The sequence below is a fragment of the Peromyscus eremicus genome, chromosome 4 (genome assembly GCF_949786415.1).
Source record: "Peromyscus eremicus chromosome 4, PerEre_H2_v1, whole genome shotgun sequence".
NCBI classification, from domain to species: Eukaryota; Metazoa; Chordata; class Mammalia; order Rodentia; family Cricetidae; genus Peromyscus; species Peromyscus eremicus.
In genome coordinates, this window is record NC_081419.1 from 11,397,918 (window position 1) to 11,425,041 (window position 27,124).

Here is a 27,124-nt window from a genome sequence, read left to right on the forward strand (position 1 = left end):
CTCAACCTTAATTAAAGCAATAAGCCCATGATATAGGAGTAGGGTCTAAAAGATCAGCTTTCAGTTGCTGGAATATATAAGCAATGTCCTATTTCTTCTTCATTGTACCAACTGTACTTAATAGGTGACTCAAAATGATGTTACAGTAACCAAGTTACTACAAAAAAAAAAAAATTCTTCGCAGAAAATGGCATCTCTATAAAAGATTTTACCAATATAGATAAAACAGTAATACTCCAAAAAAAGAGGGGGCTTAAGCTAAACTCTGTACAAAGTGAATTGGAAACTAACTCATCCAATTCCTATATGGAGAATCTGCATTCTTACCATAAATAAATTCCTTGTGTTTATTTGGCAATCAGGTCAAAAACCCCTTTTAAGATCTTAAGTTCTAAAAGTACTCAGACAGCACTAAGTATACTAACATCACTTGGCTAATCCATCAATATTTCATAAAGAAAACACCTGCTCCACTGAGTTCTGAAAATAATGCTCTCCCTGAGAAATTTCACCCTGGACAAGAGCCATCAATACAAAACTAACATTAATAATGCCCACCATAGGTCAAAGTTGAACTGACCAACAATAGGGCTTCTTTCCTCTAGTACAGAGGCACAGAGAGGGATGTGGCTTGGGATGCAGGCACTGGCCTAGGTTCAAATCTCAGCATCACGGGCTGGAGAGATGGCTCAGAGGTTAAGAGCACCGTCTGCTCTTCCAGAGGTCCTGAGTTCAATTCCCAGCACCCACATGGTGGCTCACAACCATCTGTAATGAGATCTGGCACCCTCTTACTGTGTACATAATAAATAAATAAAATCTTTAAAAAAAAAAAAAAAAAAAAAAATCTCAGCATCACATCAGGGGAGAGAATGTTTCTCAGTTTAACACAGACAACTAAAACCTCAATGCTAATCACTGAATACCACTTCCTGCTTTGCTCTTCTCGATTGTCCTAAGTCATTTATTTATTAGCCCAAGTAAAGACAGCAATACAATTCAGGACATTTACAAAGTTTATAAAAGTGATGTATTATCTCTTAAGGGACACAGTATCCACTTTCAAGATAATTAGATACCTAATAACTTGTTGTTGTTGTTGTTGTTGTTTGTTTGTTTGTTTGTTTTTCGAGACAGGGTTTCTCTGTGTAGCTTTGCACCTTTCCTGGAACTCACTCTGTAGCCCAGGTTGGCCTCGAACTTATAGAGATCCCCCTGCCTCTGCCTCCTGAGTGCTAGGATTAAAGGCATGTGCCACCACTGCCTGGCTCTAAAAACTATTTTTAAATAACAGGCTGGTGAGACGTTCAGCCCTTAAGAGCACTGGCTGATCTTGCAGAGGACCTGGGTTAAGTTTCCAACACCCAGGTGATGGTTCACAACCACCTGTAACTCCAGTTCCAGGAGACCCAGCACTTTTTTCTGACCACTACGGACACCAGCACACATACATACATGAAGGCAAAACACTTACACACATATAAAAATAAATCTTTAAAATAGCTAATAAAAGGTATCTGAAGTAGAGCTCTTGCCTGGCATACATGAAGCCCTTGTTTCAGTGTGGGTGGTGGTGTGGTGATGCAGACACACCAGGGTAGAGGCAGGGTTTGGCAGACAAGGGACAGGACTAGTAAGAAACTTCAAGTCATTCTCCATCACACACCTTCTCAGAGTACTAGAATGGGCTAAAGAAGTCAGAAGTGAAGAGTTCTCAGATCTCTACAATTGCTAAGATTCTTCTGGATCAAAGTCTAGCTACAAATCTCTCTACCTTTTTTTTTTTTTTTTTTTTAAATTTTGAGATAGTGTTTGTATGTATCCCTGGCTGTCCTGGAACTCACTCTGTAGACCAGGGTGGCCTTGAACTCACAGAGATCCACCTGCCTCTGCATCTCAAGTGCTGGGATTAAAGGCATACACCATCATACCCCAGCAGGACCACTTTTTAAATTAGGTTCCTTATTCTCAGTAGGCCAATTGCAGCAAGAATCCTGCTAGGTTACATTGGTTCTGTTCCTATCTTATCATTCACAGTATCTGACCAAATCCTATCATATCACACAATCTCATGTATGATGTCCAATTGCCTTGGCCTGCCTTCAGAATGCATCCTGCTAGTCAGGGGCTAGAAAGATGGTTCAATAGTGAAAACTGTTGCTGCACAATCATGAGAACCTGGGTTTGGATCACAGCACCCATGCAAAAGCAGGGCATCCTGTACATACCCGTAATCTCAGTTCCATGTGGGACAGAGACAAGAGGATGGGTGGGACTTGCTGGCTTCAAGCATAGTCCAGAATATGCAAACCCCAGGTTCAGGAATAGACTCTGCCTCAAAGGAATAAAGCAGAAAGTGATAAAGAAGGGCATCCAACGCACTCTTCTATGTTGGATGCCCACATACACGTGTACACATTTTACAATCACACACACACACACACACACACACACACACACACACAATTTTTTTTTTTTTATAGAAAACAAATTCTGCTGGTTCTGTTTAGTCAGAAATCATGCTTTACCCCTGATGTTTCTTTTCAGTAATTTCCCACCCATTCATCATTCTCTGATCCTTGGCAATAAACTATGGAGTGAGAATTCAGTCCAGTTACATACTAAGATGTTTTCCTCACTACTACCCATTGCAATATTTCCTGTGTAAAATCCATTTTCACCTACTTAATAAATGTCCTGGTCTACTTTCTTCAGCAGAACCAAACTTTGTTTCAAATTAATGTTAAGACAAAAATAAGCAAAACCAGTACATCAAAGAAAATCAGCTTAAGTATCTAGAAAACATAGTCAAACATATTAAACACATCAACTGAGCTTAAAATTCTCAAGATAATTCACTGAAACAAGGTAACTTGAAAGCAAGTTATGTATGTAACTGTGGCCCATTTTTCCTGGAAGACAGTTGAGTCTGATACAGGTTAAGACTAAGAAAGATGAGCTACCCTCAAAGACTAGGCACTGGAAGTAAAAAGCAAATACTCCATGGTTCTGTGCTCAAAAGAAACTAAGATTCATAGCTTCTGTAGGATGGAGATCTGGTCTCAGGTTCTCAGAACACCTAATGGATCTAAACACTTCTCTAAAAGGTTTTCATTCATCGCCTTTACTCAGGGCCATTTAGAGGAAGAATCAGGCAGATCTCTGAGTTCCAGGCTAGCCTGGTCTATAGAGTGAGTTCCAGGGCCAGCCAGGGCTACACAGAGAAGACCTGTCATTTAAAAAAAAAAAAAGTCTTCACTCCTTGTCCCCCATGTTGTCTTTTCTCCACACTAAAGCACAATTACTTTCATGACAGGAATATGTGAAATGTACCCTCTATCAGGGGCTCTCAGAAAAAAAGAGCTGCAGAAGGAGAGGGAAGTACAGCTGGGTAGCTAAGCCGACTATCGTGGCAGTGACAAATTTCTAGTCGATTTGTTGTACTTTGACTTGGAGTGATCTTTCTGAAGGTCCTGTCCAAGGATCTACCTTCAGAAGGGCAGCACTGCCTCTGACTCATCTGTAAATATGTGTACGACCTTCAGGGACTGCAATCTGGCAATGTATTCTGATATATAATAGGATTCCCAATACATTTTTTAATGAATTATTCATTAACTTTGGCCCAGTAATTCCATCTCTAGAATGTATCTTAGAGGATAATCAGACAAGGTCAAAAATATGAAAAGTAATAAACTAAGACATTCAAAACAAGTACTTTATGATAGCTTGATAAAAATAAATTTTTCAGCCATCAGTTAATATTAGAACAACCCTCAATAGAAAAATAACTATGTTTAGATGAGCAAAGCAACAGGGAACTACTTTATGTACATATTTATACACAACATGGAGGTCCACTGCTCTTAGAGCATTTTTTTTTTTTTTGAGAATTCTTAAGTTTCTATTTCCAAAACCTAATATAAAACCAAATTATTTGCCAAATCCCAAGTGAATTCTCAGGTACTAGCCGATATTCATATACAGAAACATTAAATGGAATAATAAAGATTTAAAAATGCCCTGCATCAATTCAGCTTGGGTCTTGCCACCCAATTAGTACAAATTCCATGATTACATCAAACAGCTAAACTTCCTTGAATTTTGGAATTGCAAGTTTAAGTAAAAATAAAGCTTGGGAAAAAATAAACACCTTCTGCACTTAACGTAAAACCTGTTGCTGTTATTTCTAACTGTTGGAATTAAGGATGTTTCATTCATTCTCTAAACTACAACAAACATATATGACCAAAAAAAAAAAGAAAAGAAAAGGAAAGCCAACTTTTGCAAAGCCAGGTATACAATAAAAACTACCCGAAAAGCTTGTATTGGCAAGATAGAGGATACAGGTACTTGTTGCCTCATCTGATGACCTGAGTTTCATCTGTGGATCTCTTAAGTTAAAAATAGAGAACAGACTCCCAAAAGTTGTCCTCTGAGAGTCATTCATGCCATCACACATGTACACCCTCCCCAACACACACACACACACACACACACACACACAATTAAACATTAAAACTTGAAAATCTTAGGAAGAACTCTGCCTCAACACAGAAAGCAAACTCTAGAATATAGCTATCCAGTACACAAACTAGTATAAGAATGGGGAGACCCAAAATGAACCACAGGCTACTTCTGACTACGTCTCCATATCACACTGCTGCATAATAATCATAAGCCAAACAAACAAATTATCCACAGAGGGGTATCCAAAGCTTCAAAGCTGATTTACTCTGATATTTCATCTCCTCTGAGTGGATCAGCAATCTAATTGAGTGGCCATTCAAAACAGTCAAATCTCAACTCTTCACATAGTTCAGATTTACTACTCAACTGCACATTCTACCCAAACTGCAATTAAAGACAAAAAAAAGAAAAAGGAGAGAAAGAGAAAAAGCATGAAAGTCATCTTCTGAAACACAAATTATAAAAAGGATGTTAACTCACTCCTCTGACCCAATGCCATTGGAATTATAACTGATGCTTCAGATGTGTGCTTATATACCCTTGGAATGTAAGAAAGCAAACTGAGAAACTCTAAGTCTACAAGTCCACCATGTTTACCAAAAGTTAGGTTAAAATAACCCATCGTGGTATAATATTGTTATCACTGCATCAAATGAAAATAGTATCTAATTCACTGTGTTAAAAAAATGAACTACAAATTGCTATGAGGCTATTAGCATACAGTAAAAGGAGACAATCCATTAAGGATTACTGGTATCCTATGTTGCAGAGATCTACCCAAGAAGAAATGCCCACCTGACCCTTAACAGACACAACTGTGACTCTCAAAAACCAACTGACTGTTCTTATGCCATAAACAGTTTACTCACTACAGAATTTAGCTTTAAATTTGCAGTTCATTCTCAGGGTACTCAGCACAGCTCATTTGCAATGGTTTGTTTTGGTTTGGTTGTCATCTTGACACAAACTTGGGTCATCTGGGAAAAGAGAACCTCTCAATTAAGAAACCCACCACCACCACCACCACTCCACCCCACCCCCCCACCCCGCCTTGAGGTTGGGGATTTAGCTCAGTGGTAGAGTGCAAGGCCCTGGGTTCGTTCCTCAGCACCAGGGGAAAAAAAAACAAAAAGAAAAAGAAAATGCCCCCATAAGATTGGCCTGTCTGCAAGTTTGTGGAGTATTTTTTTTTTAACTGATTGATGTGGGAGGGCCTAGCCCACTATGGGAGGCAATAAGAAAGCAGACAGAGAAAGTCACTGGGAGCAAACCAGTTAAGCAGAATTCCTCCATGGCTTACTTATGCTTCAATTCTTCTTTCCAGGTTCCTGCCCTGAATTCCCTACATGATGTATGTAAGATGTAAGCTGAAATAAACCTTTTCCTGCCCACACTGATTTTGATTATGGTCTTTATCACAGCAATAGAAAACAACTAAAGCAGTTATTAAACTCTTTTTTCAGTCTTAAGTCTTGGGTTCAATTTATAGTCTCATTTTAAATTTATAAACAAAGCAGAATGGACTGTCTGTTATTTTTTTTATCACTTTGTTACTATTTTTCTGTATAGTTCTAATCACTAGCACACTATACACTTTGCATATATGCATTATCTGTATCTCCATCCTATCCACACTAAACTCCATAAACTCCACTAAACTCCATAAACTCTTTCCTTAGCATCTAGCATACTGCTTGCTCTACTTTAACAATATTTTAGCAAATGTAATATCCATGAAAACAGACTAATTCTATTTTATACCATATACTCTTAAATGACAGAATAAAAATCAGTCTTCATTGTACATGCATGATCTGTGACATTTTGGCATTAGTCTACAATAAATCAAAGATTCATTATTTGGGGATTATCTATATGATTACTCAAAAATCTTCATTATTATTCTCTATAAAAATATCTCAAGAACAAAGCATCACTATGAACAATGCACTATATATAAATATTATCTTTGCCTCAAAAATGTGGCATACAATTTCTGTATTTTCTAAATTGCATACAATCAACACATGTCACAACAATAACAAATGTGATCCATAGGTGAAAGAAGTTTCTATGTCACTGTCCTTAAAGCCTTACAGATATAGGTAAGCACTTTATCTGAACAAAACAAAGGAAGCACTGGCAAGTAAAAGAATACTGTACCTTCACTGCTACATGAAGTTTTGCTGTTTTCTTGGATGGTCCTGAGGCTTCATATGTTGTGCCATCCACATCTACAGACATTGTGAAGACTGGGGCATGGACTGGGCCAGACTGTGACAAAAGCTTATATTGAAGCCCAGGCCTGATCTGGTTTAATCTCATTAGTGCATTCATAAGGTCTATTGCTTTACTGTCCAGAACTATGAAAGAAAGAGAAAATAGATTAGAAATTAACTAGAAAACCATTTGGCTTCAAACAATATATCTGTAGCTCCCATTAGCCACTATAAATTCCCCATGTGATGGTCTAGAAAGACAGAGCAGCAGCTAAGAACACTTGCTCTTGCAGAAGACCTGGGTTCAGTTCCCAGCATCCACACACATGGTGGTTCACCGCCACCTGTTAACTCCATTTCTAGGGTACCTGATGTCCTCTTCTGACTTCTGCAGGCACCAGGAATGCACATGGTGCAAATACATAAATGCAGGCAAAACATTCATTCATTATGTCTAATAAAATAAATATAAAGAATGTTTTTAAATTTCTCATGTGTTTACAAAAATGAGAATTTTAAAATACAAATTCTCTCCATGAGTAGTCTTTGAATTTCTTATACTAATAGGATGCTAAAAATAATGTCCCATTAATTTCTATTTGTCAGCATTGATGTCTTTTTTTTTAATTTTTTTTTAAGATTTATTTATTTATTATGTATACGAAAGAGGGTACCAGATCTCATTACAGATGGTTGTGAGCCACCATGTGGGTGCTGGGAATTGAACTCAGGACCTCTGGAAAAGCAGTCGGTGCTCTTAACCTCTGAGCCATCTCTCCAGCCCATTGATGTCCTAAGCAATGAAACTCAAAGTTCAATTACCAATTTTGTCAACTAAGGTCTATTCTTAAAATTCTAATTCAAGTCAATGAAACTCTTCATTTCTTATTTTCTGAAGCTATAAACCTTCTCTAGTTCCCACAATTAGAATAATGATTTACATACTTTTCCTTAAGTTTCGTTTCATCTTCTTATTGGGATCTTTATCATCCCCTAATCCATCTTCAAATGGCCTCTTTAGAGCTGAAGATCCAGCACCTACAAACAATTTTGAGATCTTCACTGTCAGTTAAAACAAGGATCCTTTGAATGTTTGAGTAGAAAAATCTCAAAAAGATCACACGAGTTTTTCACCGATCAATTAAAATGCCATAGTTATAATCTAGAATGTGAAATGATCTTTTGAAACCATTTATTATCATTTTTATAAATACTTATTCTACATTTATTCAGATATGTATATGTCTATGCTATGGTCTGGATGCTTCTATCCTCCTAAAATTCACATGCTCGCCGGGCAGTGGTGGCGCACGCCTTTAATCCCAGCACTCGGGAGGCAGAGCCAGGCGGATCTCTGTGAGTTCGAGGCCAGCCTGGTCTCCAAAGTGAGTTCCAGGAAAGGTGCAAAGCTACACAGAGAAACCCTGTCTTTAGAAAAAAAAAAGAAAGAAAGAAAGAAAAAAAAATTCACATGCTCAATCTTAATCCCCTATGCAAAGATGTTGAGGGAGGTTGTGTGTGAGGCACAACCCTAATGAACATTAGGGTTGTAAAATATGCCTGAAAGAGAGTGCCTCTTCCATAATAAGACATATAGCAGGTGCCATCTGTTAAGAATCAGAGGCAGGCACATCTGAGTTCAAGGCCAGCCTGGTCTACAGAGCAAGTTCCAGGACAGCCAGGGTTATACAGGAAAACCTTGTCTTTAAAAAAAAAGGAAAAAGGAAGAGGAGGAGAAGAGGAAGAAAATGAAAAGAAATAGACTATTACTAAGTGTTGGGCGGTGATAGCACATACCTTTGATCCCAGCACTCAGGAGACAGAGGCAGGCAGATCTCTCTAAGTCTGAGGCCAGCCTGGTCTACATAGTAAATTCCAGGACAACCGGGGCTATGTAGACCCTGTCTCAAAATACCAAAAAGAAAAAAGAAAAGGACCATTACCAGACAACCCAACATCAGGTCTCTTGGAGCACTGGCCTAAACTTCCAGCTTGCATAACTGTAATTATAAGTTTTCCAGTCTAAGGTACTTTATTGCACAGACCAAACAAGAATGGCATATATTCACATCTGTTATAAAACTGAACAAAAAGTCTATCATCTACGTGTCAGATGATTAAAAGTAGCTAGTTGTTGTAGAATATTATTTTAGAACGTGTTATAATTGTTTATTCTGTGGAACATTTGCTTAATGATGCAAAGATGTGTTTCATTCTTTTTGCTGCATTTGTTTAATTCTGTGAAGCTGTGTTATTGTGCTTGCCTAAAACACCTGATGGTGTAATAAAGAGCAAAAACAACCAACAACATTTGGCATACCAACGTGAGGCTCGAATATCCCTAGGGCCTGAGAAAGCTGAAAAAAGAAAAGAGAAGAGAAGAAAAGAGAAGAAAAGAGGCACGAGGCACTGATGTTCAGCCAGCAGCACTAAATAGAAACTAGAAACATCAAGCTAAGTAAAAACCACTTATGGCAACACAAGTACCTGCTTCCTTAGGCTAGGAAGATTGAATGCAGTTTTCAGTCACAAACCTCCAACCAGGCCACAAGCTTTAGGCTTGGCTCTCACAAACCTAGAAGCAGGCAGAGCAAGCCAAGAGAGCCACACTTAGCAGCCTAAAGGTGTAGCTTAGCAGTCTAAAATTTGCGAGTGTGGTCAAAAAAGGCTAAAAGATATGCAGGAAAGCAGGTTCAGATGGAAAAAAAAACTTTAAAAAGGTTACCATGTGTTTAAAAATGGCAAAGGCTTAAAAAAGAAAAGAAAAAGGGTATGAACAGTCATTGAAAGAAAGAATTTAAAAATAAAAAAGTCTTTAAAAAGAGAAGTAAATAAATAATAAAAAAAAGAGTAAGCCACATAGAGATGGGAAATACACAGGGAGTCTGAATCCTGTACAGTATTGTGTTGATTTTGAATGTTTTGATTGCTGACAAGCAAACAACAGCTGCTGAGAGACATGGGATTGAAAGAGGGACTGATGACATACACCAGCCTGGATATTTTAGGAATGCCTTAACTTTAAAATGGAAGTCAAAAATGCTTTGGAGAAGAGGTTTTGCTTTTGTTTCCATGGGAAACAAGACGCTGTGGATTCATTCCGGGTTAATATAGATCAGGTTTGTTCAGGGGACACCTCCTGAATCTTCACAGGTGATATCTATCAACAAAGGTTACTGCTGGTCTTCCCAGGACTTGGCCATTATCTCAAATCTTCTCTCTGGGACCCTAGAGATGTTTTGTCCACAGACAGCAGGAAGCAGTTTGGAGAACACAATGTCCACATTCCCAAGAGTGGGGTTATGGGAGGCAGTTGATTATTTGGTGGGTTATGGATGTTGGTTATCGTTTAGGGGAATATAGTATATTGATACAAAGTTATTTTTGTTACTGTATATATGTTTCCACTCTTGTTTAAGGTATTGCACCTATGCAGTTCCTTTAAAAATGTAAGGTAAAAAATTCTAGTTTTTGAAAGCTATTATTATGAACTATTTAGGATAATCAAGAAACACAGGTCAGTAGTTAAGTCATCTATAACAATAAAATTTTTAGATATGTTAGGTATGCTTTCAAGATCATACAGATATATTTTTTAGACAGATAAATGGTTTTCAAACACTTCAAAGACCTACACAATATGGTATTTAAAATGTTTTGTCAGCCTAAGGCTTTCTTCATGACAATGAGACACATCTGCTCCTGGAAGCACCAATTTACTTCAGAGAAGACGATGGGCATTGAAGAAACTCCTTATGGAGTTTGCTTTCACTGTGGCAAGGTTAACCACTGGGCAAAGAAACTGCTCTTGCCTTTAACTGCTGACAATGTGCTGTGCAGACTGGACATGCAGGACACAGAGGAAATCAACTGACGAACTTTGCCAATACAAGGCAGGACAGTCCTTTAAATTTCCTGCTTCACTGAAAAATTTGTCAGATGCTCTAGGCCTGTAGGCTGAAGATGGATGGCCCAACATTGCAGAGGAACTTTGAATGACTGTCCAGGCAGCCAACCGTCTCTGTTGTTAGATAATATTACATCTTTCTAGGTCTTTGATGGAGTTGAAGACTAGATAGTTATAGTTGCAGTTTTCCTTAGTTTTGATAGAAAGTTAAGTTAGGTGTAAAACTTTGGATTCACTAAGATAGAATAGATAGTGCATTATTTTCTCTGAATATGCTAACTACTAATGGACAGAATATTGTAAATTTGATTCTTTCCTGACAACTGTTTTTGTTGTGTACAGTTTTACTATGTTAAAGTTAAAACTTTTATATTCAGACAAAAAGGGGGAAATGTTGTAGAATATTATTTTAGGATGTATTAATTTGTTTATGCTGTGGAACATTTGTTTAATGATGCAAAGATGTGTTGCATTCTTTTATGTTGAATTTGTTTAACTCTGTGAAGCTGTGTTACTTTGCCTATCTAAAATACCTGATGGTATAATAAAGAGCTGAACAGCCCATAGTGAGGCAGGAGAAAGGATAGGCGGGGCTGGCAGGCCGAGAATAAATAGAAGAAATCGGGAAGAAAAAGAAGAAAGAGCAAGAGAACAAGGAGAGGAGGATGCTAGGGGCCAGCCACAGAGTAAGAGTGAAAAAAAAGATTAAGGAAGTAAGAAAAGGAAAAAGCCCAGAGGCAAAAGATAGATAGGATAATTTAAGTTAAGGAAAGCTGACTAGAAATAAGCCAAGTTAAAGCCGGGCATTTATAATTAAGAATAAGCCTCCGTGTGTGATTTATTTAGGAGCTGGGTGGCAGGCCCCCACAAAAGAGTAGAAAAAACAACCAACAATAGTTGGTTTAGAAGAACTGATCTACCTTTTCAAGTATTTCTAAATTGCTTCTATAAATTGTCAATATATTAAGATCTTATGCTTTTATAAATCTGATCATCGAATTATAAGTCTTTTGCAAGTTTTTTTTTTTTTTTTTTTTTTGGTTTTTCGAGACAGGGTTTCTCTGTGTAGCTTTGCGCCTTTCCTGGAACTCTCTTTGGAGACCAGGCTGGCCTCGAACTCACAGAGATCCGCCTGGCTCTGCCTCCCGAGTGCTGGGATTAAAGGCGTGCGCCACTACCGCCCGGCCTTTTGCAAGATTTTATTTACAGTTTTCCACAAGGCTTTTTACCCACTATCAACTTCCTACTTAATCAGAACACTGTGTAGTATTGCCTATTTGCATATACATTTTATGTGTCCTTAATTGCAGTTGGTGCAGGTCAAAGGTATTTTCTACTTGTCTTCTATTTTATAGAGTATTTTAACATGAGAGGTAGAAAGAACATAATGGAAAGAAACCTAAAGAAAATGATACTAATAAAAGTGCTTTGCTGCCCAAGGTTCAAAGGAGAAAAAGAGGAAAGGTCATCAGCCCGCCAAAGTACATTAATGAATTCTGTCTTCAACTTAAAAATTAGTTCATGGGACTTTTCCTAAGAAAAGCTATGCTCAAGATATTCATTCATGCCACAAAATTTCTAGATAATTCTAGGAAAAAATATGTAATAACAGTGAAATTCTGTATTTTCTCACTATCAAGATTTATTGTCCCTTGGCATAAACAGTTCAGCAATTGCTTGAGTCAATATTTTCCAGTCAGCTCAAACTTGATGTTCTCCAACAAGAAGCAATGTCTACCTAGCGTTGCTGTTTTGTTTGCATACAACTATAAGTATGTTAGTCTTCTAGAGTGAAATTTTTAAGAAATAGAAGCTTTAAAATAGGAACTATGTTTATTCAATCCTTTTCCCACTCATTATCCTACATTAAAAGCAGTTCCCTAACTAGAAAGTATAAGCTGGTTAAATACACGGATTTAAGTATGCCAGCTACATGGATAGAATTCTGTGGCTTCATTTTATCAGCCCTGCCATTGGAAAAGAACTCAAATACCTGGGGCTAATAAGGGAAAACATGGGCTTACATTTATAAAAAGCAAGTCATTATAACCTTTGTGGTCTGGTAATGAGATCACTTCTGAGGTCTGGTACCATCCTTAGTTCTTATGTGTAACAATTTTATCCTCAGAAGCACTCAAAGCTAGTACCCCTTATTGTTCCCATTATAAACTCATACATGCATCTATTCAATAACAAATATTTTCAGCATAATCTACATATAGGCAATTTTAAGTATTTAACATATAACAAGGACAAACAGTACCTCTATTCTCTGTTTGCTCAGTCACAAGGGTGGAGACTAATTACAACATGCCTTATTACAGTGAAGTAGGCACACACAGGAGTTTTCAGTACCTAGGACCCCAATTTGGTTTGGGTTATGTATACAGATTCACACACATGCATATTTTAATAGTGTACTTGGCAGCCTAATTCCTTAACCTGAACATAGTATGTGTACACATGCATCTCAAAACAATGCACTTAGAAATTTCAGAATGCCCTCACTCCACAAACTGAATTGGCAACATGTACTCCCAATCTCTGAACAGTAGTTGAAATTTCTTCACCCCTAGTAGCAATCAAATCTAGAATACAAAGTAGAAAAGAAGGAAAAGAAACCCAGGTCAAAGGCACAGAAAATACTTTCCAAAATAAATAGTAGTAAAAGAAAATTTCCGAAATTTAAGGGAAGGGATGCTATCACAGTACAAGAGGCATACAGAAAAACCAAACAAGATGGGGGCAGGATAAGAGACAAAATGATAAAAATACTAAATGTACAGAACAAAGAAAAGATATTAAAAGCTTCCAAAAAGAAAGACCAAGTCACATATAAAGGCAGACTCATCAGAATAACACCTAATTTTTCAATATAGACTTTGAAAGCAAGAAAGACCTGGTCTGACATTCTATACGTTTTTGAATGACCACAGCTGTCAGCTCAAACTACTATACCCAACAAAACTTTCAGTCATAACTGGAAGAGAAAGAAAAATATTCATGATAAAAACAAATTTGAGGAATTCATGTCTATTAAGCCAATTCAACAGAGGATACTATAAGAAATACTTTGGTCTAAAGAGAAGATTAAGCATACCCAAGAGAAGGAAGGAACAAAAAAACCCCAGAACAGTTAACCATAAGAGGTCTGAAAAAAAAAAAATCAACACAACCACAACAACAAAATAAAAAAAAAATTAATAAACACTGCTCAATAGTAACTCTAAATAGCAACAGTCTCAACTTTCCAGTAAAAACAGACTAACAGCAGGATTAGAAAACAGGATGAGTCTTTTTGTTGCCTACAAGAAACACATCTTCCTCATTAAAGACAGATACCACTTTAGGGTAAAAGGACAGAAAAAGATATTCCAAGCAAATTGAACTAATAAACAAACAGGCTATTCTAATACCCAGCAAAATAGATTTCAAACCAAAACAAGACAGGACAGGAAAAGGCAATTAACACTCATTAAAGGAAAAATTCACCAACAGCACATTACAATTCATTATAATTCTAATCATTTACGAAACAAACAAAGGGGCACACAATTTTGTAAAATAAACAATCTGAAACTCACAGGTTGATGCTAATACAGTGAAAGTGTACAACTCCAATAACCCACTCTTGCCGATAGGTTATCCGGACACAAACAGAGAAACTCTAAAGTTAAATGACATCATAAGTGAAATGAACCTAACAGAATATTCTATGCAAACACTAAAGAATTTACTTTCTTCTCAGCAGCCCATGGAACTTTTTCCAAAAATGACCACAATGTAAGTCTCAACAAATACAGGAAAACTAAATATCCTCCATCTTCTGGTCACAAGAGTGTAAAGCTGAATTCCAACAACAACAGAAATGGCATAAAGCAGACAAACTCATGGAAACAAGGTACTACATGAAAATTCGGTCAAGGGAGAAATCAAAAAGGAAATTTAAGCCAGGCAGCAGTGACACATGCCTTTAATCCCAGCACCTGGTAGATAAAGACAGTCAGATCTCCAAGTTCAAGGCCAGCCTGGTCTATAAAGCAAGTTCCAGGACAACCGTGGGGGTGTAAAACTTCTTAGAATTGAATCAAAATAAAAACACAACATAACAACATACCAAAATCCATGCAAAACAGTAAAGGCAGTCCTAATAGGAAGGTACTTGAATGCTTAAAAAAACAAAAACAAGAATAAACACCCAAAGAAAGTAGACAGGGCTGAAATTAATGAAATAGGAAAGAAAAACAACACAGAATCAATGATGTAAAGAGATGGTTCTTTGGGGAAAAAAAACTGAAAACAACAAAATTGACAAACCTTTAGTCAAATTAGCCAGAAGGAAGGATCTATTCCAAATTGGATCCAAATTTAGAGAAGAGGGCTGGAGAGACAGCTCAGGGGTTAAGAGCATTAGTTGCTGTTGCAAAGGACCTGGATTTGTTTCCCAGCACCCATATGGTGGCTCACAATCATCCATAATTTCAATTCCAAAGGATCCAATGCCCTCCTCTGGCCTCCATGAACACCAAGCACACACATGGCAGACAGATATAGCAGGCAAAGCACTCATACACAGCCAGGCGGTGGTGGCGCACGCCTTTAATCCCAGTACTCAGGAGACAGAACCAGGTGGATCTCTGTGAGTTCAAGGCCAGCCTGGTCTACAGAAAAAAGACCCAGGACAGGCACCAGAAACCTTGTTTGGGGGGGGGGGAGACCCACTCATACACATAAAATAATTTTTAATTGTAATTAGAAATGAAAGGGAGACATTACAACACAAAGTCAGTATTTCCAAAATCACAAAAGACTCAACAAAAGAAGAAAATGATAAGCCAGCACCTCTGATAAATACAGAGTATTTATACAGTAAAAGTTCTCGCCGGGCGGTGGTGGCCTTTAATCCCAGCACTCAAGAGGCAGAGGCAGGCGGATCTCTGTGAGTTCAAGGCCAGCCTGGTCTCCAAAGTGAGTTCTAGGAAAGGCGCAAAGCTACACAGAGAAACCCTGTCTCGGAAAAAAAAAAAAAGTTCTCTATAATATTTGCAAGCTGAATGCAGGCATATATGAAAAGATCATCAACCATGATTGAGTCAGCTTCATCCAAGAGATGTAGGTATATTTCAACATATGTAAATCAATAAACGGAATCCACCATATAAACAGACTAAAGGACAGAAACCACATGATTATCTCATCAGAGGCAGAAAAGGCCTTTACCAAAATCTAACATCCCTTCATGATAAAAGTCCTGAAGAGGCTAGGGTTACAAGGGACAAATCTCAATGTAATAAAGGCAATTTACAACAAATTCATAGCCAACATCATTCTAAACTAAAATCAGGAACAAGACAACTATTTCTACTGTCATTCAATATATATTGCTTATAGTCTTAGCTAGAGCAGTTAAACTGAAGATCAAGAAGATACAAATAGGAAAAGAAGAAGTCAAAGTAACGGTATTGGCAGACAGTATGATTTTAAACATAAAAGACCCTAAAGACGCCACCAAGAAATTTCTACAGCTCATAAATACATTCTGAAAACTGGCAGGATACAAAATTAACACACAAAACTCAGCAGCCTTCCTATATAGAAACACCAAACATACCAAGAGAGAAATAAAGAAAACAGCATTCATATAGCACACACACACAATCTCAGAATAACTATAAAACACATAAAATAAAAACTTTAAGACATTAAAAAAGAAATCACAGACGATCCTAGAAAATGGAAAAACCATTTCAAGAACTCCCTGAAACTAACCAGATTCACTAGGCCCCTCTCTGCCAGAGTAAGAAGAGCCCAGCTCAAAGAAGATTCTTGAACAAAAAGAGCTGCCTGGAAGAGGTTTAGACCAACTGAAACACCTAGAAAGACACTCTCCAACCTGTTGAGCTGCCTGAAAGCTGTGCAGTGTGCTCCAGGTTTTGTGAGCTGTCACCTGTGTGCAGGTGGGCATTGGTGATGCAGCTGCCTCTGAATCATTCCTGATCCTGTAAGTAACCCCTCACCCACAGTAACCCCAATAAAACTCATTGATTCACCAAGTTGGACTTTGGTGGTATCTTTGGTCTGTTTTGAGTTTCCTATCTGGGGTGAGAAGATGAATGTGTTTCATCTGCCCAGGAAACATTTTGTCACACAACAACAAGTACAGGCAGACAAGTACAAACAGAGGTGGCCGTGAATTTCCCAATACATTTTTCTCATCCCCTATACTTTTGTTTCTCTTTCTTTGTACAAATCACTTGCAAACTTCATAAAGTACATCACACTGACCAGTGACAGAGATAATGTCTCTTCTTAACTTATGGTTTATCTCCTCTTAGACCAGAAGCCTAAAGTATGGTTCTTAAGTCTATGCAGTAACAAAATCTAGCAACACAGGAAAATAAGCTGATCACTAATAAGAACAAACGAGATAGCAGGCTGATACCACTGATATTTTGGATAGAAGCCAATTAAGTTAAGAAACGCAGTAACTTGGATGACCAATGTTTAAGCTCCCTAAACAAGGTGCACACCACCATCAATGTTAACCCTCAACTCTAATTAAACAAAACAACAACAACAACAACAACAACAACAAAACCCCTTTCATACTCACCTTCTTTATCAGTAACCGACCAGGAATACTTCTGAAAAGGCTTACTAGATGGAAGGGGGTCCATCTCCAGCACTTTATAAATCTGGCCAAAGGCTGATAGTCTAAGTGCATGCTAAAGAATAAAACATTATATTTAATGAAATCTCAATAACCATTCTTGTTTATATGACATTTAACTCAAATGACATTCTTTACATACTGATGTTATTATACTGGTAGAATTCCCTAACTTAAACATACAAGAAATGTAGCCACACAGAACAATTCAGAAATGGAAATTATGGTATCTTTCTAAGCAATCAGTGATACACCAGTCTCATACCTGTGCACTTTGAGTGATTTCTTCTTTTTGCTGAGTGGTCATGTAGCTCAGAGCATCTGTTGGGTCTCTCTCACAAGGATCATGAAGGCCAGGACCCCCTTTGGCAAAGGCAAGGAAAAATAAAAATTTAGAAATGCGTTTAGAACCTAGCAAAGTAACAAAGAGAGAAGGGAAAAAACTGTAGAACTAAGTTAAAAGTCTGCTCATATAAGTAGAGTATTAAGGACAATCTGTCATTTGCAGTGTTAGCACCTAACTGTCATTTTTTTACGGGAAGTCACCTAATACCAAAATGAGCCTTACTCCAAGAATTTACAACAACATGATGAAACTTTAAATAGATTACATATTTAATTTTTCCAAATTTAATAACAGACTTGCAAACAAAATGAACTTCATACTTTTCACATAAGCATTTACATTTCCAGATTCAGACTTCTAGGTGAAGCAAATGCATAGCAGACACAGTATCTATTAGTACCCTTTATGTTAGTACATATAAAACACAAATTAGAACTATGGAAAAGCTTTACAGCACTCTTCCACACACAAACATTCGAGCTGCTAAAATTCCAAAGATCACAACTCCTATACATCATTTTCCTCTGCAGAGGACAAACATTTAGCATATGTTTAGATAAATTAACTAAAGTAAGATTTTTTTCTTATTCTTCTGCCTTGAGAGTTTGAAACCCTTACCAGGAAGTAGTATTCCAGATGCCAAACACTCCATTACTCGTCTCAAGGCCTCCCCAGCGCCCAAAGGTCTATTACAAGTACCTATAGACTTTTCACATATAAGCTCTAGTGGCTAGAAGATATTAAATTACAAATTAGTACATGCACCAAGTGTTAAAAGGATTCCAGTTAAATGTGAGCTGACATTTCTATTTAAGGGAAGCCAAAAAAGTGTAGACAATTTAATATTTAAGGTCCATTTAACTCTTCCCCCATGATTATCTACTCTAATCCAATCATTTCTTAAATCAAGTATTTTTAGATATATTCTGAAAATATTTGAGACAAAAACTTTATGGTTTTTAGATACAAAAAAATGAAGAAATTACAGTCATAATTCATTTAAGATTAACAAGTTTTGATATGAGCAATAGCTAATAAATAACCAAGGTAGCAACTGGTCTATCTAAATCCCACTTAAGTTAGGAAACACTCACATGATTTTAATCAATTTGCCCTTGCCTAAACAAACAAAATAATTCCAATATTCCTGTAGAAAATCCATTCCTCAATTGAAACACACTGATCACAGGTAAGTTTTTTTAAATGAATTCCAATTAGCAAATAATTTACTGGTTATCAAGCAAACCAAAAAATCAAGTTATGAGAAATAGCAAGTTATGGTTCAGAAAGGCAGGTTTTTAAGCACTCAACTATAAAAGTTGAGTTCCTTCAAATAGCCTTCTCCCAGAGCAACAATTATAATAAACAAAGAACCACACCTCTGATTAGATACACTGAAACTTATTAAATTACATAAATATTCATAATTGCTCATTATTTTATAAATGAATCTTTACAACTTTAAATTATTTTCATAAAATTGTAATTTATAGTCCTGACTGGATCAGGCATAATAACTTCCAAATTAAGTCAATGTTACAATATTATTACAATGCTATGTGTCTAATTAGTAATTAATATCAGGCAAACACTGCACTTAACCTAATTGCTATTATATACATTGCATTTAACCTAACATGTTGGATCTGTGTCTACATTTCATGAGAATTACAAAAGACACCAGTCTATCAGATAGTCTCCACAGAAATTTAACAACACACTGAGGGCAATGGACCAGCCAAGAAGGCTATCAGCAGCAGTGAGTGATTCATGAGTGATCAATAATCAATCCAGAGTTAAAGCAAAACAAGACTTACTTCTAAAAGGTATAAAACCTTTAGATTGGGAGAGTGTGTGTGTGTGTGTGTGTGTGTGTGTGTGTGTGTGTGTGTGTAGAAAGAGAAAAAGAGAGAGAGAGAGAAAGGGAGAGAGATGTACAATTTTTATATACATATATCAAGTCTAAAACACAAATGACAAGACAATAGAGACAAGTTATATGCATAAAAGAATTTATAAAATTGCATAATTAATTCTAGGGCAAAAAAAAGACAATGTATGCCTTAATTAACTCAGAAGACAGTCATTCTACAGTAACATCATTTCTAGAATTTCCTCTGCTATAGCTTCAGATTTGTTTTTAATCATATTTAAGTACTTACCCATCCTTTCAATGGTGCCCATGTAGGTACTCTGTTGCACAAATCACGCAGAATGCGGAGGACAATTACACATGACTTTAATCCATTTGCCCTTGCCTAAAACAAACAAAATGATTCCAATATCCCTATAAAAATCCATTCCTAATTTGAAACAAATTGATCATGGGTAAGTTTTTAAAAATGAATACCAATTAGCAAATGATTTACTGGTTATCAAGCACAAGTTATGAAAAATAGCAAGTTCAGAAAGGCAGGTTTTTAAGTAAAAGGAATATAATATAAAAATTCTTTTTGTAGACTCATGGCAACCCTATTCCAGGCACTATCTTAACTTTCAGCTTTTCCTTGTTTATATTTTACAAGCCACCATCATTACTATTCAGAATAGTAAGCCGAAAAGAATAACGTGATAACAAAACACCAAGACAGAGTTCAGTGGATAAAGTGCTTCCTATGCAAGCATGGAGGCTTGAGTTCAACTCTCAGAACCTATGTTTTAAAAGCCAGGTGTGGTGGCTTAGAATCTTACACTTAGAATCTCAGTGTTGGGTAAACAGCAGTGGAGGATGCCTGGGGCTTGCTGGCCAGTCAGCGTAGCCTACTTGGTGAGTTCTAGATCTCAGTGAGAGGCCCTTTTTCAAAAAAAGTAAGGTGGAATATTATTTTAAGGTGTTTTACCTTTTGTTTATGTTGCATTTGTTTAACTCTGTGAAGCTGTGTTACTGTGCCTGTCTAAAATACCTGATGGTCTAATAAAGAACTGAATGGCCAATAGCAAGGCAGGAGAAAGGATAGGCGGAGCTGGCAGGCAAAAAGAAGATATAGAAGGAGAAATCTGGGGAGAAGAAGTAACCAGAAAAGAAGAACTTCAGGGGCTAACCACCAAGCCACCTAGCTACACAGCCAGACAAGGAGTAAGAAGGAAAGAAAAGGTATACAGAAATAGAGAAAGGAAAAAGCACCGAGGCCAAAGATAGACAGGAATAATTTAAAGTTAAAAGCTGGTAAGAAACAAGCCAAGCTAAGGCTGAGCATTTGTAATTAAGTATAAGCCTCCGTGTATGGTTTATTTGGGAGCTGAGTGGTGAGCCCCCCAAAAAGAGCAAAAACAAACAACACATTTTGGAGCCCAACGTGGAGCTCAAATTTCCACAGGGCCTGAGAAAGCTTAAAGAAAAAGAAAAAAATACAGCTCCTTTTAAGAGTTTCTGCCAGACAGTTTCTGCCAGATACTAAGCCCTTGAGCAGCTAGTACATTAAGTAGGAACAAAAACTAAGTAAAAAACGCTTGCCACAGAGCAAGATTCAGCATTCTAGAACTCTAGGAAAGTAGAATGCAGTTCTCAGTTACAAACCTCCAACCAGGCTGTGAACTTTAGGCTTCACTTTCACAACCAGAGAAGCAGGCAGAGCCAGTTGAGAAGCACGCATGGATGGATCCAAGTGTAGGTTAGCAGTTTAAAGGTTTGCTCTCGTGGTTAAAAAAAGGCTAAAAGATATGCAGTAAAAGAAGTCCAGATGGAAAAAACCTCTTAAACAAGTTCCAGTGTCTTTTACAATGTGTGTAGGCTTAAGAAAGAAAGAATATGGGTATAAACAGTCATAAAAAGAAAGAGTTTTAAAATAAAGTCGTTAAATAGAGAGTAAAAGAAAAAAGCCATGCAAGATGGGAAATAGACAGGGAGTCTGGATCCTGTATGTTATTGTGTTGAGTTTGAATTTTTTGATTGTTGAGAAGCAAAGACAGGTGTTAAGAAACATGGGATTGTGAACTGGACTGCTAAATTGAACCAATCTAGATACTTTAGGAATGCCTTAAATAAAAAGAAGTCAAAAAATGTATTTGACAAATGGAAATCAAAAATGCTTTGATTTTGTTCCCATGGGAGACGAGAGGTTGGGGATTTCTTCAGGAATAATATTGATCAGGTGTGATCAAAGGAGACCCCCTGAATCTTGACAGGTGATAACTATCAGCAAAGGTTAATATTAGTCTTCCCAGGACTTGGCCATTATCTCAAACTTTCTCAGGGACCCCTAAAGAAGATGCCTTTGCCCACAGCCAGCAAGAAACAGTCTAGAGAAAACTATGTCCACATTCCCAAGAGCTGGGGGGGGTGGGGGGGTGTTTTGATTATTTGGTGGGTTATGGATGTTTGATATCATTTAGAAGAATATGGTATATTGATACAAATTTAAGTTTTGTTTTATATATATATATATATATATATTCTACTCTTGTTTAAAGGACTTTTGTATATTGATGTAAATTTAAGGTCATTTTTGTTATAACATACTGTATATATGTTCCTACTCTTGTTTAAAGGATTTTTGTATGCTGATACAAATTTAAGGTTATTTTTGTTACAACATATTGTATGCATGTTTCTATTTTTGTTTGAGGTATTGTGCCTATGCAGTTCATTTGGAAATACAGGGTAAAATTGTAGTTTTTGAAATTTACTATTATAAACTATATAGGATAATCAGGAACATGTTAGTGGTTAGTCAATTATAATAATCAAAATTATAAATATGTTAGGTATGCTTTCCAGATCATATAGATATATTTTAGATAAATAGATAGATAGATAGATAGATAGATAGATAGATAGATAGATAGATAGATATTCAAACCTTTCAAAGACCTACATTTAAAATGTTTTGTTAACTTAAGGCTTTTCATGACAGTGAGACACATCTGTTCCTGGTAGCACTAACTTACTTCAGAGATGATGGGCATCGAAGAAACTCCTTATGGAGTTTGCTTTCAATATGGCAAGGCTAGCGATTTGGGCAAGAAGCTGCTCTTGCCTGGATTGCTGGACAGTATGTTGTATAAACTGGACATGCCTGACCCACAGAAAAGTGACTGCTGAACTTTTCAAAACAAGGGTGATGGCCCTTCCAGAGTTCCTGCTTCACAGAAGACACTGCCAGACACAGAGGAAAGTGACTAATAAACTTTGCCAATATAGGTGGGACAGTCTTTCAAATTTCCTGCTTCATTGAAAAGTCTGCCAGATACTATGGACCTGTAGGCTGAAGATGGATGCTCTAATGTTGCAGAGAAACTTTGGGTGACTATCCCAGCAGTCATATTTCTCTGTCATTTCTAGGGTTTTTGGAAGTTGTTTGCAATGCACTTATTGTTTACTCAAATAATATTATATCCTTCTGGGGCTTTTGATGGAATTGAAGACTAGATACTTAAAAGTTGCAGTTTTTCTTAGATATGATAAAAAGTAAATTAAGTATAAAATTTTGGATTTACTAAGATAAGATAGATTATTGAATATTTTCTTAAATTTGCCAGACACAAATGAATTGGAATTCAGTACATTGTGAATGTAATCTTTACTTGATAATTTTTCTTATTGTATACAGTCTTACTATGTTAAAGTTAAAACCTTTCATTTTTGTTTAGAAATAAAAAAGGGCGGAATGTTGAGGAATACTATTTTAAAGTATGTTACTTTTGTTTATGTTGCATTCATTTAACTCTGTGAAGCTGTGTTACAGAGCCTGTCTGAAACAACTGACAGTCTAATGAAGAGCTGAACGGCCAACAGCAAGGCAGGAGAAAGGATAGGCAGGTCTGGCAGGCAGAGGGAAGATATAGAAGGAGAAATCTGGAGGGAAGAAGTAGCCAGAGAAGCAGGAGGACCCAAGAGCCAGTGACCCAGCTACACAACAAGCCTCAGAGTAAAAAACAAAGGAAGTATACAGAAATAGAAAAGGAAAAGCCCAGAGGCAAAAGATAGATGGGATAATTTAAGTTAAAAAAAGCTGGCTAGAAATAAGCCAAGCTAAGGCCAGGCATTTATAATTAAGAATAAGCCTCCATGTGTGATTTATTTGGGAGCTAGGTGGTAGGCCCCCCAAAAAGGGCAAAAACAAACAACAACACGGGTGGTTCCTGAGAAATGACACTGAGTTGACCTCTGGCCTACACATACACACGCTTGCATGTGCACACAGGTGCGCACACACACACACACACACACACACACACACACACACACACACACCACAATGGAAGCTATTCTAGGTACTTTATCCATAGGATCTAATTTATTCCCAATAATAACTCTATGAGCTACAAAGTATTTCCATTTGATATAACACACAGAAAAAAGTAGAAGGTTTTCCAAATAAAATCAAAACAGAACAGTAAGGAAATAACAAAATGCCAACCTGAAACCATTTGGCATGTCGAAGAGAAGCCAAGGCATTTAGGCATTTCTGCCTGTCCAGTAAGTCCGGAGGGTCTTTCATCATAACATTTTCTAGTAGTAAAATGGGATAAAGGAAAACAGATACAGTTTGAAAGGGGATTCTTAAGAAATTATCAATAACAACCAAAAGAAAGCAGCATTTGTTATAAGACTCCAAAAATTTTCATAACTTGTTTTTTTTTTGCTTTTTTAATTAAGTGCACATTATTTAAATAAACAATCATCAGATTCTGTGAAAAAGTACAAGGAAAACTAGAGGAATTCATTCAGCAAAAAAATCAGTGACCACTGCTTCTTATAATCAATCAGGGATCTTATTAATGAACATGTATACCATCATAGAAAAAAATAAATACATAGCACTTTTTCATTTGGCAAGCTACAAAGAAGGGCATCTGGGAATAATGGCAATAAAAACTTTTTTGTTTGTTTTTCATGAGAGGGTTTCTCAGTGTAGCTTTGGAACCTGTCCTGGAACTCACTCTGTCCTAGACCAGACTGGCCTCGAACTCACAGAGATCTGCCTTTCTCTGCCTCCCAAGTGCTGGGATTAAAGGTGTGTGCCACCACCACCCAGCAATTAAAAACTTTTTAATAGAAGAAAGTGTGATCACTGATCAGGGTCTAAAAAGTTGGACCTGTTATGTAATAGTAAAGTTGGATAAGTATACTGAAAGTATACTTTGTGTGACCAAAAAAAGAAATTATTTGCTTCTATATAATCCCAGTCACTAAAATAACTACCACTAGAAACTTGACTCCACTGATAAGAATCTCAAGAGTTACCTTGAAGTTCATTCAGTATTTCTTTTTGGAGCCAAATTTTTAAAACTACAAATATAAAATAAACAGAAATATATTTCATATTTATTGATCTCTTTTTCTTAAGGCAACTCATAGACTGCTACATAACCATGGTCATTTCGTTTGCCTTACATTTCACAATTGTTTGAGATGGTCAAAAGCAGCAAAACTGAAACATGGTAAACAATAAATCCACATACTTGAGATGTTACATGATACTAAGTCTAAGTTTCTATCACCATTCTAAGTATAGAGAAGCAGGTTTGTCAACTTTTCAAGTCTTGATGCATTATTTAAAAGCATAGTTCTACAAATAGATTCCTATAGAAGAATTGTCTAACCCTGAGTCAGATTCATCATTCTCTCTCTTTTTTTTTTTTTTTGTTTTGGTTTTTCAAGACAGAGTTTCTCTGTGTAGCATTGTGCCTTTCCTGGAACTCACTTGGTAGCCCAGGCTGGCCTCGAACTCACAGAGATCCGCCTGGCTCTGCCTCCCGAGTGCTGGGATTAAAGGCGTGCGCCACCACCGCCCGGCCATCATTCTCTCTTAAGAACGCTTTTAAATATGTGTCCTGCCAACATTTCTCAATATTCTCATAAGAGTAGATATGCAGTATACAGCATGGTCCAAGAGATGCAAATATCTTTAAATGGTGCACAAGAACATGGACACTTTTTGGATTCCTTAGTTATCAATGACTCTATAGTGGCAAATTTAGTGTTTATTCTACTAGCTAAAACATTTCTAAACCTGAAGGCATAATGCCCAACTAAAACCACAACTATAAAAGGAAGAACTGTGGGTTCCCTGTACTGCTGCAACACTAACCAATGAAGTGCTACACACTTACTTCCTGCCTACACAGCAGGTATCTGCATTGTTTCCTATTAATCACTGCCAACAAAAACACTAGGTCTCATTTCATTACTGATTTCTACTAACAAAAATCATAAGCTTCTAAAAGAATTAATTATCAATGTGGAGTTGTTTATAAACCCAAACAAATATGGTACTCACAGGTGATCTAGCTCCTGGACTTGTGTTTACAGGCACAAACTATACAACTGAGTCACTTTAATGTTTTATCATCAAATTGTTTAACTATAGTCAATACAAGCATCTGTGTAAAGCTCATACAGAAGATAAAATATTTCTAAATGAGTTATTAGAATACCTTTATTCTTCTATTTTGTTTTGTTTTTCGATACAGGGTTTCTGTGTGTAGCCCTGGGTGTCCTGGAACTCACTCTGCAGACCAGGCTGGCCTGTAACTCAGAGATCCACCTACCTCTGACTCCCAAGTGCTGGGATTAAAGGCATGAGCCACTACCACCTGGCAAATTATTAGAATCTCTTGAAAGGTAGATATGACAAAGGTTGACTGACTGCTATGGAACATAACCTAAATTGATTAAATTTTTTTGGTTACAACTTCAATTTTTAAATGAACAGTAAAGAGTGTTAAGTTTTATTCTACCTATCCTACTGAGTCAAAATGTCAGAAAGAGGGTGACAAAGGAAGAGGGGCATAGAAAGAAAGAGGGGATAGAGGTAAGATCTAAGAAGCCAGAACTCTTTGTTCATCTTGTCAAATGGCTAAAGATGGTAAGTACCTTATCCTAATTGTGACAGATATCTGCAATGGTGACAAGAGAAAGATATTTTTGATGACTTCTTTCATCTCAAAATCAGATTACTACTATAAACTCTTACTTTAAATAAAGTCAAAACATCATCTTGCTACAGACAGTCAACATTTGGAAACAACAGATTTTACTAAAAAAAGATGAAAAGGAAAAGCACTGAGAACTTGCAGCAGATTCCGCTCACATTGACATCAAAATGGCCATGTTTCTTCACGCTCTGAGAGTCAAAAGATCCAAAATGTTTTACTATTCATGAAGCTGGAAAGAGCAGAGGTGTAACAATACATTTTATTTTGAAAGATTTTTGTATTACGTGACACACAAGCATATGGTGTTACAGTGCTACTTATCAGCCCAGCTTGTCTATTTCCTTTCTATAGCTAATAATATAGTTTTACATATTTCCACTAATTTAAAAAAAAAACATTAATGTGGCAATCACAGAACTACTGCTGGGAAAATAATGACCCTCCTGATAGAACCTCAAGTTTAATATTTCAGGACCTTAATACAGTTGTGTGTGTGTGTGTTTCAACTTTATTAGGTAAGCAGAGATTTTACTTTTAAAAAATATATTTGTCATTAATTAATTAAAAACAGAAGGACTGCTGGGCTTGTGGTCTAAATACTTTTAATCCCAGCACCCTCAGAGACAGGTGGA

At 36.8% G+C, this 27,124-nt stretch overlaps 1 protein-coding gene across 9 annotated transcripts in view; it reads right to left on the reverse strand.

The window, feature by feature from the left end:
- Strbp (spermatid perinuclear RNA binding protein) overlaps positions 1-27,124 on the reverse strand; it is a 134,851-nt gene that overhangs the window by 25,894 nt on the left and 81,833 nt on the right. For all 9 annotated transcript variants that reach the window (XR_009378712.1, XM_059260203.1, XM_059260201.1 and 6 more), the window contains 7 exons: positions 23,972-24,063; positions 19,775-19,870; positions 18,231-18,342; positions 17,532-17,629; positions 17,210-17,321; positions 7,635-7,727; positions 6,634-6,833 (listed from right to left, as the gene is read on the reverse strand). Coding sequence is in view for 8 of the 9 variants with exons in the window: in XM_059260203.1 (XP_059116186.1) it covers positions 6,634-6,833; positions 7,635-7,727; positions 17,210-17,321; positions 17,532-17,629; positions 18,231-18,342; positions 19,775-19,870; positions 23,972-24,063 (803 nt within the window). In the remaining variant the exon portion in view is untranslated. The remainder of the gene's footprint in view (positions 1-6,633; positions 6,834-7,634; positions 7,728-17,209; positions 17,322-17,531; positions 17,630-18,230; positions 18,343-19,774; positions 19,871-23,971; positions 24,064-27,124) is intronic.